Below are 13,804 nucleotides of genomic sequence, written 5' to 3' on the forward strand. Positions count from 1 at the left end.
TTTATAATAAAAATTGTTTCTTTATATAAATAATTCATTTGATCTTTATTTCTTTATATTTTAACTAATATGAAGTTTAATGTGGTAGTGGTGTAGTGGCAGAGCGCTCGCCTCATAAGCATGAAGTTCAGAGTTTGATCCCCACATTGTCCCTGGTAGTACTGTGCTCAACTTGTTTCTCCATACAGCAGCCTTGTCATCAAAGTTTGTGTTTCAGAGTTATAGAGTTAAAAGACAGTTGTAACCCAACTAAAAAGTAGCCTCCACGACTGTAGTGGCCTTCCTGGCCTTGGGGAGATGAATTGAAATAAAAAAAAAGTAATTGAAGAACAAAAACTGAATTTGTTTGATGAACAATTTAAGGTAGCAGGATCTACTTAAAATAAAGTTGTCTAAACTATTGTTATGGAATATCAGTTGCAATAACTTTTATTTCAAATAATTTCAGATCTTTTTTTTTTTAATTTTAAAAAAAAAGTAGTAAAGGACTAATTACAAATTTAAGCTATTTATAAAAAAAATTTAAAAAAATATATTTAAAAAAAAATTCAAACATAATGATAAAAGTTTTGCAAATGTTAAAGACTCCAAATTTTTAGAAAATTTTCCCAAATCAAATTGTTGATTGCTTCATTATAATTTTGTATCCTGTCTGTGCAGCGGTGAAACTTCCGGTTTTTTCCTAGTTGCCCTGCTAGCAACTGAAACAGTTTTTATATCTCATTTGAGTCGTCCACTATGATAATCAGTAAATGATAATCGGTGTAAAAGTTTTTTTTATATTTTTTATCGGTTGAAAGTAATGAAGAAAAAAAATTTAAACATCTGACTACTAAAATATATCTAATAAGAAATAGTTTATTTAAAAATAATTTTATTTATTTATTAATTAAATTTAAAATGAGCTGTCATTTTTGTTGTAGTCGATACCTGTATCGTTTGTTTTTGTCAATCTTAGTAAAGGTTTCATTATGTGAAGCAAAAATGTTGAAAGCCAAAACTGCAATTATTTTATATGTAGAAAAATATTCTATTATTCTCTCTCAAATTTTAATCAAATTATGTTTTTAATGTTTTAAACATTTTTTATTATACTAAGACTTTTCTTTTTTTAGAAAAAAAAAGAATTTCCACATGCATCATTAATTGCATTCTAATAATGGTTTTTCACATGTATCTTAATAAAGTTTTTTTGTTAATTTTGTTTGACAAAGTTAAAAAAAAATTATTTTACAAATGAAAAACAAAAGAGATTCAGTGTTATTAATGATTCAACAGCCAATTCACGTGATTCAAAATGCGACTATAAGGTTTAAAAAATAATATAATAGCATTTGGAAATATAAGAAAATGTAATTTTAAAACTCATTTTAAATTGAGAAGAAGGGTGCTTCAAAATGCAACAACAATTTTTAAAAAAACAGTACAGTCGCACTTTGAAATATTAAATCGCATGTCAGCTTCTTTTTATTTAGTTTGGGAAAATTATATAATGCACCATAGTGTACTTGTTGTTAAACAAAGTGTATACTGCTTTAAATGCTTTTTAAAGTTTTCTTTTAAATAATCGCAAGGAATAAAATCTTTATAGATTAAAATATAGTTTTATTAACAAACACACTTTTGTAAGTAACAAACTGTCTGGACGTCCTGCTGGGCTACTGACAGGCATTTTTTTTTAATTTCAGTCGCCCTTAAGGAAAACAAGTCATCCTAAGCCACTAGACGACCATGTGAGTACACCCCTGACTTGCAAACCATTCTTACAGTATCTTGAAAATAATCTTATTTTCCACATTCAGAGCAACAAATATACTTACAAAGCATTCTTTTAAGTATTTACAAATACACATAGCATTATTTTAGGCATTCTCACATGAACTTTTTTTTATTCATTTATTTAACCATACAATTGAAATAATTAAAAAGTTATTTATAATTTTACAAAATTAGGTTTGGTGCCACTTATATAGTTAAAAACTAGTCATTGGAGTGATACCTTAATAAAATAAACAAATAAAGCAAAAAAAAGTAATACAGATAGCAACCAAAATAAAATTAAACAAAATAAAAGAAAAAAATATTTAAAAAAACAAGACAAATAACACAAAAAAGGAAAAGGAGAATAAATTGACATAAAAGATAACAAATGAATGAGATTACACAACGTTTGACGGTCAGAAGGATGATAGAAAATGAAAAATAAAATAAATATTATTTATTTTATTTTTATAGATATTTTCAAATGAGACAAAAAATAAGAAATAACTTGAATAATAGCAACAAACATAAAAAGCGACAGTAATAAAGATAATTAGCAACAGGACCACCAAAAAAAATACACATCAACATAAACAATACATCAAAGTACACGTCAATATAAACGATGCACAAAATTACACAACAGCACAAGCAAAACATAGAAATAAATGTCAGTATAAAAAATACACGAAAACACATGACAGTATAAACAATACAAACAAAATAAATTAATAAAGCTTAAAAAATTTTATTTTTGTTTTCTTTTAATAACTTATTAAAGTTTTTTATTTTTGAATTTATCAGGAACATTTATTTTCTTTTAAATTTGCGTTTAGTTCTTCTGTTTGTTTAAAGTTTTTCTTTAATTTTTATTCTTTAATATTTTCATTGTTTTCACTTTATTTTTTTTTATTTTTTAAATCTTCTATTCTAAACAACTTTTATTTGTTTTTCTTTTTCTTTTTATCTATTATTCACTTTTTCACAGTTAAAAAAATGCTTCCTCCATTTGCGATGTGATTGCAAAGTTTGAAATTAAGAGTGTTATTATAAAATGATGCAATCATTCATTAACCATTAAATCAATAACAAAAATGATCTATAATCACATCAGTAATATATTTTCAAGCAAAGGAGCTTTTGATAGAGTCATAGAATTTTATAATAGTGCTCTCAATTCTTGCGGACTCTAAGATTAGATTGATTTCATTCTAAATATCGTAAAATATAAATCAAGATCTCGAATAAGAAATATTATCTGGTTTAAACCTCCTTATTTTCTCAACATCAGAGCAAACATAGCAAAAACATTTTTGTGTATAATTAATAAATGGTTCATATAAGGTCACAAACTTCATAAACTTTTAAACCAAAACAATTTAAAAGTTAGTTATAGCTGCCTTCCAAATATCAAGAGTACTTTTACTTTTCATGATAAAAATATATTATCTAATATCAGGGTGTTACCCAGGAATAAAATTTATACAGCGTTATTATAATATTGGGAATTTAGGTTGCTGTAGGCTGGTGGGTAAAAAAAACAAAAAACGGTCGTACATTACAAAAGTTTCTAAGCAAAACTTGTCGCGCCAAAACTAAATACAGAAAATTTATATTTTATAAATGCAAAATTGTAAAACCAATTATTTTCTACTTGTTTCTGTTTCTTTCTAAACAATCATCTTAATCTTTTTCTTATTTATACCATGTCTTTTCTTTGATAGCAAGAAAACAAGTAAAATCGTTTATTATTTGCAAATAAATAATTAACAAAATACTTTGATCTACTTTAATTGTGTAATTCGCTAGTATGTGTTAATTTGCTAGAATGTGTTAATTCGCTAGTATGTGTTAATTTGCTTGTATGTGTAAACTGAAAAAAAAAATTGATTTTTGTATTTGTAAATTTTGTTTTAGTAAATTAAACTCTTTTATTTTTTTATTAAAATTATTGATTTGTAAATTTAAAAAAAAATTGTAAAAATTTATGTAAATATAGTATTCTTTTTTTTTTTTCGCAAATAATTTATATCATTTATAAACATGAATGATTTATTAACTTGATTAATAATAAAATGCTTACACTAAAATGTTTTACCAGCAAATTTAGCTTACTAACAAAACTTTTAACTACCTTAATAAAAAACTTTTTAATATTTTTTTTTAAAGTAACTTCGAAATGACATTTACCTCTAAATAAATGCACTTTTTGAATAATTACTATGCTAAAATCTTTTTTTCTAACTAAAGATAAACAGCATTAGTTGGTTTAAAAATTCTTTTATTGTAAATAAAAAGTCTAAAATAAAAAACATGAATAAAAAAACAACAAGCTAAATGAAAAAACTAAAGAACAACTGACATAAATTAAAAAATAAAGTTTTTATTTTATTTTTGAATGACTTTGAATTGAATGACTTGCTGCGCTTTTTTTTTTTGTAAAGAAAGTAATTGTTTTCGATAAAAAATCTGAATTAATTTCTAAATGTAGGCACGAAAATAAATACCTCTTAAAAAATTATAAAAACAAATGACCAAATTAAACTATCCCCATACCAAAGAAATTTATTTAATAATTATTTTCTGTAACTTCCCGTAACCAAAAAAATATAGTAATTAAAATTTTTTTTATAATAATTTATAACTTCGTGTAAAATAATTTTTTCTATAAATTGAATTTTTTTTTAGATTTAGTAACTCTTCCTGATGATCCAGCAATGGTGAAACTTCAAGATGAAGAAAAAAGTTAGATAAATGTTTTTTACTAATTAATATATATATATATGTAGATATATATATATTTATATATATATATATCAGGCCTTGTTACAAGATTTCGCTTCATAACGAAAATGCGTAACGCATTACAAAGTAACCCAACTCAGCAAATATATTTTGTTAAAAGTTATATTGCGTCATTAGCGTTTTTTAAGTACCGCATTGTAATTAAAGTTGTCTTATTAACGCGTTAAAAATCACACAAACAGTTTTTTTTTTCTCACTCTAACAAAAGTTACAAATAAAATCTAATTTCCTATTTGAAAAATCATTTTCATTATTTTTTTCAAATATGAACTAAATTTTATTTTGAAAAAAATATTTTTTTCATAAAACGTAACATAATGTGTGTTTATTTTCTTATAATTTTACAGTTGGTTTTTGGCTATTTTATTAACTGTTCATAAATTTTTTCTTATTTATTTTGTGAACTCTTTTTAATATTGTTTTTAAACAATAGAGTTTTTTTTTATTATTTATCAGTTAACGAAAACATATTCATGATCATAATTTATTCTTAAACTAAACGAACATCATTAAAACTTTACGTTATTGAATTAACAATAAACAAAATATCTTATTAATAAAATATTTACATCAAAAAAAATTGTGCATTTTTTAAACTATTATGACAAAAAATAGTTTTTATATTTAAAAGGAATTTATATATTTAATTCCTTAAGATAAAACTTAAGACTTTATTTTTTTTAACAAATTTAAACAACAACAAAATTATTAAATTAACTGTTTCTTTAACAAAAAATCTATTAGTTTACAATTGCGGTTAAATGCTTTTACTTATGACTTTATTTCTTCTGAATAAACGTAAACGGTATCAAAAGATAATTTAAATATTCTAAAAGATAAAAGTTTTTGCGTAACGCAAAACTGCTGAACACGTAGGCAAATCACCTTTTCACAGGCAAAATGCTTGCTGCGTAACACTTCTTTACAAGGCCTGATACATATATATATATATATATATATATATATATATATATATATATATATATATATATATATATATATATATATATATATATATATATATATATATATATATATATATATATATATATATCAATATATTTGTGTGAAAAACAATTTATTAGTAAATTTTTTTATTTTTTTCAATAAAATAAGTGTTTATAACAATTTTAAAGATGATAGGTACATGCACATACATGATAAAAGTTCAATATTTAATGGAAGCATAGTTATTGTCAATTACCATTTGGATACGTTTTGGCATGCTGTTAACAAGTTTTGTACAATAGTCTGGTGTAATTTCATACATTTACACTGATTTGATTGCTTCAACTAAATCATTATAGGATCTAGGCTTTTTGGCAGCAACTTTTACTTTCATAATATGCCACCAATTTTCAATAACATTAAGATCTGGTGATGACCCAGGCCAATTTTTAAGGGTTTGAATTCCTTCATCAGCAAACCACTTCTTTACAATTTTGGCTGTGTGGCATGGTGCACCATCCTGTTGGAAATAAGTGCAGTTCAAGATCTGCATGAAAGGTGGCAACTTCTCCTTCATAACATCCAAATAGACTTTGCTGTTTATTGTGGTATTCTTGGGCATTATCCATAATGGCCCACATCCTTTGGCAGAAATAGCACCCCAAACCATACAAGACACAGGAGCCTTGACACTGCTAACTGTATATTTTGGCATATATCTACAGTTTTTTGGTCTTCTTACAAAGTTGTTTGTAACATTAAATTGCTTAATACATGTTTCATCAGAAAAAAGAACTTTAGACCAATTTTCTCCAGTCCAATTTTTGTAGCGCTGACAAAATGTTTTTTGATCTTTTAGGTTTTTTAATGATAAAAAAGGTTTTTTTGCTGGCTTGCATGCCTTCATTTTGAAATCAACCAAAAGCCTTCTTCTAACTGTTCGGTCACTTTCTTTTGAAATCTCGTGTGCAGATAGCCGTGGATTTGCATGGCTGATCCGCCCAATAAGTTTGTCAGTTCTTGAGGTGGTTGCTCTGGGCCTGCCTGATCTCATCTTTGAAGTAAAATTTAATTGGGGCTCTTCTTCATGCCTTTTTAAAGTTCTACTTACAGTTGATAATGAACAACCAAGCTTTTCAGATAATTCTCTTTGAACTAAACCTTGTTCATATAATGCAGCAATAATTCCTCTTTTTTTAGGTGAAAGTTCTGGCATAATATACCTGATAAAATGCTTATGAATAATAAAAAACGATAATAAATTGCGCAATATACAAATAAGTGACTACAAACATATTGCTATGTAAAAACAAAAGCATCAAACTTTCAAAATTTATACTTTAGATCAAAAATAAATTATTTTGGTCGTTAAATGTTTTGTTCCAAGACTTTTGGTCACCACTGTATATATTTATATATATATATATATATATATATATATATATATATATATATATATGAATATATATATATATATATATATATATATATATATATATATATATATATATATATATGAATATATATATATATATATATATATATATATATATATATATATATATATATATATATATATATATATATATATATATATATATATATATATATGAATATATATATATATATATATATATATATATATATATATATATATATATATATATATATATATATATATATATATATATATATATGAATATATATATATATATATATGTATATATATTAATTAGTAAAAAACATTTATCTAACTTTTTTCTTCATCTTGAAGTTTCACCATTGCTGGATCATCAGGAAGAGTTACTAAATCTAAAAAAAAATTCAATTTATAGAAAAAAATATTTTACAGGAAGTTATAAATTATTATAAAAAAATTTTAATTACTATATTTTTTTTGTTAACGGGAAGTTACAGAGAGTAATTATTAAATAATTTTCTTTGGAATGGGGATAGTTTAATTTGGTCATTTGTTTTTATAATTTTTTAAGAGGTATTTATTTTCGTGCTTACATTTAGAAATTAATTCAGATTTTTTATTTAATAATGTTTCCTCACAAAATAACCCTGATAAACAATATATTGGCTTAACCGAGGGGAATGGAAAAAACGTTATGCCAACCACAAACAATCGTTTAAACACAAAAAATATTCAAAAGAGACTATGCTGTCAAAATATATTTGGGATTTAAAAGAAAAAAATAAAAATTTTAATTTACAATGGTCTTTTCTAAAATCTGCCCTTGCCAATAATAACATTTCCAAAAAATGTATACTATGTTTGCAAGAAAAATTTGAAATAATTACTCATTTAAATCAAGAAAATTTATTAAATAAAAAATATTTTTTTCTATAAATTGAATTTTTTTTGAGATTTAGTAACTCTTCCTGATGATCCAGCAATGGTGAAACTTAAAGTAGAAGATAAAAGTTAGATAAGTGTTTTTTACTAATTTATTATTGCTCTGTTCTTTAAGAACATTGAGCACTCTATTTGTAAAATTCACTAACATAATTTACATATGGATATATATATATATATATATATATATATATATATATATATATATATATATATATATATATATATATATATATATATATATATATATATATATATATATATATATATAAATTAGTAGAACTTTACGAAAATTTTTCTTATTTTACACTGTGTTTCATCAATAAAGACTCATCAGAAAAATAAAGACTCATGAGAAAATGATGAAAGTGTAAAATAAGAAAAATTTTCATTATGCGATTTTCTACTAATTTATAATTGCTCTGGTCTTTTACGAACATTGAGCGTTCTACTTTGTAGAATACATTTTAAAATTGTTTAAACATAATATATATATATATATATATATATATATATATATAAAATCTTTAAAAGTCATATCCTGTTATACAATATGTATATAAATAAATTGATTTTAATAAAAAAGGTAGCGTATAACTATTTTTTTAAATATATTTTAGATATAATAATATATTTACAATATTTCGTTGACCTATTGTGGTCAGCGTCATCAGGTAATGAAAAAAAACGTTACAAAACAATATAAAACCAACTGTTTAAAAAAGAAGACATTAAAAAGCAGAAAATATAAAAACCAATCAAATAATATAATAGTGACGTCAATTAAATTTTTGAAAAACAAAAGATTTTTGTCCAGCTAGATTTACTGTGCAACCGTTTATAAAAGAAGACATCAGAAGCGTAAAATAAATCAGATAATAAAATAGTGAGGTCAGTTAAATTTTTGTCAAAATTGGTCCCCAAGTTTTTGTTTTCACACTATCCCCGTCATCTCTATTTAAAACAGTTTGCCCAATACCTATCTCGTGTTGAATTCTTGCTTTATTTATCTCCAGGGATTCTCTAACTTTTCTTATCCTGTATTCTGGAATGACTGTTAAGGTTTTAGGATTCAGCCAATCAAAAGTACCACGGCATGTTCTAGAATGTTCCGTGGCTCCTGAATTCGACCATTTTTGATTTTTGCAGGCTCTTTGGTGTTCCGCACTTCTTGAACTGATTTTCTTTTTGGTCTCACCAATATATATACTTCCGCATGAGCATTTAGTTTTTGTAAACACCCGGATTCGAGTTCGGTGGTAGTTTTGTTTTGTTGTTGCATAGTATGTTATTTAAATTGGGAGGTGAAGTAAATATAACTCTGATGTTTTGTTTTTTAAACTCTCTTCGGAGTTTAGGGCCAATAATAGGTATCCAAGGTAGTTTAACAAACTGCTTATTTAATTGTTTAGATGTAGTATTTTTTGAAACGCGGTCTAAGTAGTTTTTGGTTATTTTAATAAGATTACTTTTGTTATAGCCGTTTTCTAAAAATGTATCTATGAGGAAATCAATTTCTTGTAAGAGGTTTTTTTGGGATTTGTTTTGCTCTACAAAGAAACACTTTGAAGACGCCAGTAACTATGCTTGGGTTGATGTTAGAGTTTGGTTTTATTTGAACATTGGTTATCGCATCCTTACGGTGTATTTGAAATTCATAAAATCCGTTCATTGTATTTGTAATAGATATATCTAAAAAGTTAAGTTGTTATTTTCCGTTTTCAAGTTCAACAGCATATTTTATGGAGGGGTTTTGTTCATTTAAAGTTTTTAGGAACAGTTTTTGTTTTTCTTTTGAATGATGCTGACCACAATAGGTCAATGAAATATTGTAAATATATTGTTATATCTAAAATATATTTAAAAAAACAGTTGTACGCTACCTTTTTTATTAAAATCAATTTATTTATATACATATTGTATAACAGGATATGACTTTTAAAGATTTTATATATATATATATATATATATATATATATATATATATATATATATATATATATATATATATATATATATATATATATTATGTTTAAACAATTTTAAAATGTATTCTACAAAGTAGAATATATATATATATATATATATATATATATATATATATATATATATATATATATATATATATATATATATATATATATATATATATATATATATACAATAATAATAATAATAATAATAATAATAATAATAATAATTGAAACTTTTTTGTTGAGAGATTAAATTACTTTAACATACCTTTTTAACAATATCATATATAAAGGGACATGTTTTGCATGCAAATCGAAATGATGATGAACCAGAAGCTTCCTCAACCACCAAAACATTTGCACAAGTGGGGCAAAATAATAGCATTCTCACAATGGTTTTAAAATTTCATTGTAAATAGTTAAAGTACTATGGAAAAAAATAACTTTGTAAAAATTAAATTGTTATTGATTTAATTTTAGTTATCGACAAACTGAGGCTGGAAACCAAGATTAAAATTAATCAATATAAAAATTAATAATTATTAATAATAAAAATAATAATTTAATTATACAATAAAAATTAAAATTAATAACTAAATAAAAAAATAATAAATATTTAAAGAAGTTTCATACTCAAAAACTTTAAATTTTAATTTTTGTTTAATTAATTAGTTAAAAATAAATTAAAAATACATAAAATATTTATATTTGATTTTTGACTGGAAAACAATATTTAGCTTTCTAGCTAATACTAGTTAACATTTAAAACAAGCATTAAAAAGAACAATCCAATAGTCCAAGCAATATTTTATTTGATTTTACATCTCTATTTGGCAAATAAAAATTAAAAAAATTAAATATGCGATTTAAAAAAATAAGCAAAAAAAAGTTGAATTCAAAAGTTATTTTTAGAATTGAATTGTGTTTTAAATTAGAATTAAAGGTGTTACATTAAGTTTTTTCTTTAAAGAAATAATTTGTGAACCATCTAGAGCTAGACTCATTTATTAGTGCTTGGAGAAATAAATTAAAAATACTTAAGTAAAATAAAAATTGTTTTAAGAACAAAAGTATTTTGGGAAATGTTCTTTAATTGGCATGTATTTTGGAACCAAGAATTTGGTAGTATATTTTTGCCTGTAGACTGAAGTTATGTGTAACACATTCTGCTTTAGCTTTTTATATGCTTTTTGATTTTTCTTCTATCATTTATAAACATAAAAAAAATTTGAATCTATTTTAATAAAAAATTTTCCATAATAGTAAAATAATAAAAAGTAATAAAACAGGAAAAATCTTTTTACACATTTTTTATTCATTTCAAACTGAAGACTGAATTTTTAATTAGTGCTCTTTTTTTTGTCAAATTATTTTCTGGTTTACTTTCAATAGAGGATGAAAATGTTGTAAAGACTTGTTACCATTTTCTTTCAGAGCCGACAACACCAAGAGGCACATGCCCCCCCCCCCACACACACACACATACACACACACACACTTTTTTTAAAGGGCCTTCTTTTTTTTTCTTCTAGATATTGAAGAATTTTTTTAAAAATTGACAATTGGGCCCCCCCCCCCCCTGTCGATGACACTTGTTTTGAACTTACCAAAAAGTTTTTATTTAAGTTAAAATACTAGTATACTTTTTACTTAAGTTAAAATACATAAGCTTTTTATAAGGTGTTGTTTAAATTTAACTTTATTGTTTGCTAGCGCTTTTGCATAAAAAAGTCATAATAGTTAACTCACAAAGCAGTCAGACACTTTTCCTTTGACTTATTATTGATAAACTAATTGATTTTAAGTTTAATTATACAAAATTATTTATTAACTTAAGATTTTTAATGCTTTTAATGGTTATCAGCACTCATATATGACATATTCTATCTTTTTATATGACATATTTCACTTTATTTATTATTTAAACCTTTGCATATGGAGTTATCCATTATGTAAACTTGAAATTAGAATGATAGCCAGGGGAAAACTGAATAAAGAAGGACAAAATTTAGCACCTCTTAAAGAAAATTTACCAGAGACAGAATGGGTTTTTAGCATTTTGAAAAGACACAAAGAATAGATGTGACAAGCACAAAACATTAAACTTCTTCTGCTCAGACAATGCTGTTGAAATTAAGAAGTATTTTGATAATTTAACAGAAAGCATGGTTGATATTCCAGCCATTATAATTTAATATGATGAAACTAATGTCTAATGACTCAGCCTGAGCATAACTGATTTTCTAAAAAGGAACTTAATATTTTGATAGGATTATGAACTAAAGGTACTAGCTCTATACATGGAACTCCATACGTGTTTAAGGCTAAACATATGTAAGACTCATGGTGCAATAGTGGACCACAAGGTGCAAGATATAACCATATAAGGTCTGGTTTGACAGAACTTGCATTCATGACTGGTTTTCAACAGTTATTTTACCCTATTGCCTTACCATTAACGAACCCAAGGTCCTTAAAGGAGACAATCTATCTTTCTTATCTGAACTCAGATATCATAGCTATTTGTAAAGATCACAATATACATACTGTATTCTTGCCAGCAAACAGCACCCACTTAACACAACCCTTTATTTCTTCTGACCATGATAAATAAAGTAGAGAAAACTACTCTCAAATGGAAAAGAGTAAAACAGATAAACCTTAACTATGCGAAAAAATTTATTTGCATCCTTTTGATTCAGGATGTTGGTATTCATGACAATGCTAGTCTTATATAAGGCTTCAAAGCAACTTCCCAACAAACAAGCAACATGTTTTGAAAAGATTAGCAGATTTCACTGAATGCCATGAAGCTGCAAAAGAGATTGTTAGTGATGCTGTTCTTGACCATTTTTGTGCAATAAATTGTCCTGAAAAATCTGCTCCTACTCTGAAAAATTTTATGTCTAGTTAGAAAGGTTAGTGAAAAGTAAAGATAAGCATGGAACTTCTTCATCATTAGCACTACCTAAAGGAGTAAACGAAAGGAAACTTTTAGATAAGGGAGGCAGTGATGAAGAAAAAATGAAATAGAATATGAATATGCTAGTGAAGAGTCTGCAGAGAAAGATCTAGATGAAAATATAATTGAAAACTCTTCAAAGACATATCAAATATGTAAAAGTGCTGTACTTAAAAGAAAAGATAAATAACCTGTCAAAGTTAGTGACTGGATAAATGTAAGATTCACTGAAAAAAAGTGATAACAGTTGTGAACCTCTATGATGTTGAAAATGTGTGACTTTTATGTTAAGTTTCTGCAGATTTCTCTCAAATAGAGCTTTTACTACGTGCAACCTTACTTTTAAGTGATGCATGTTAAGTCTTTTGATACTATTTTGTCTAACTCTAGAATCAATTTAAAGAAACAGATTGTCGAGTCTACCAAAACAAATTTCACTGTTGGTTCAGTTAACAGAATATTAAGGTTGTCTGAGTGATGGGTAGATGGCTTTATATGTACTTTTTAATTATCCCTCATTTAATTTAATCTATTGACCTTGTGCCTAATTATATGTATATGATGTTTGAATAAAATACATTATTAATAATTAAATTTGGAAAAAAGTATTACGACTTCGACTTAATAAGATTTAAACTTTAATTTAAGTTTATGTAAATCAACCTATGAAAATAAAAACAATACAAAACCTAAAAATTTTTTTAATAGAATTACAAGTATGGCAAAATAATTTATTTAGCTATGCAACATTAAAAAAAAATTTAATTTCATTATTAGCATTGATTATTAAATTAAATAATGAGCAATTTTCATTATCAGTTTTATATTATAATAACACATTGAGAAATTAGTGACCTGCAGTGCACCCACTAAGCTATACTTTTTCCCGGAATTAGAAACAGGCTGAATTTTTCTTGTTTAACTTCTGTTCCGACGTTGTTCTTTACGTCCGCAAACTTAACAAAAGTTATCTTATTTGCTACCTGAACAAAC

At 24.7% G+C, this 13,804-nt stretch overlaps 1 protein-coding gene across 1 annotated transcript in view; it reads right to left on the reverse strand.

Annotated features, from left to right (window-relative positions):
• The window catches only part of LOC124814610 (DNA-directed RNA polymerase III subunit RPC10), a 23,375-nt gene extending 9,571 nt beyond the window's left edge, over positions 1 to 13,804 (reverse strand). The window contains exons 1-2 of the mRNA XM_065799727.1: positions 13,667 to 13,804; positions 10,118 to 10,276 (exon numbers count right to left, since the gene is read on the reverse strand). Of these exons, the coding sequence (XP_065655799.1) occupies positions 10,118 to 10,234 (117 nt within the window). The 5' untranslated portion in view covers positions 10,235 to 10,276; positions 13,667 to 13,804. The remainder of the gene's footprint in view (positions 1 to 10,117; positions 10,277 to 13,666) is intronic.

The sequence above is a fragment of the Hydra vulgaris genome, chromosome 06 (genome assembly GCF_038396675.1).
Source record: "Hydra vulgaris chromosome 06, alternate assembly HydraT2T_AEP".
Classification (NCBI taxonomy): Eukaryota; Metazoa; Cnidaria; class Hydrozoa; order Anthoathecata; family Hydridae; genus Hydra; species Hydra vulgaris.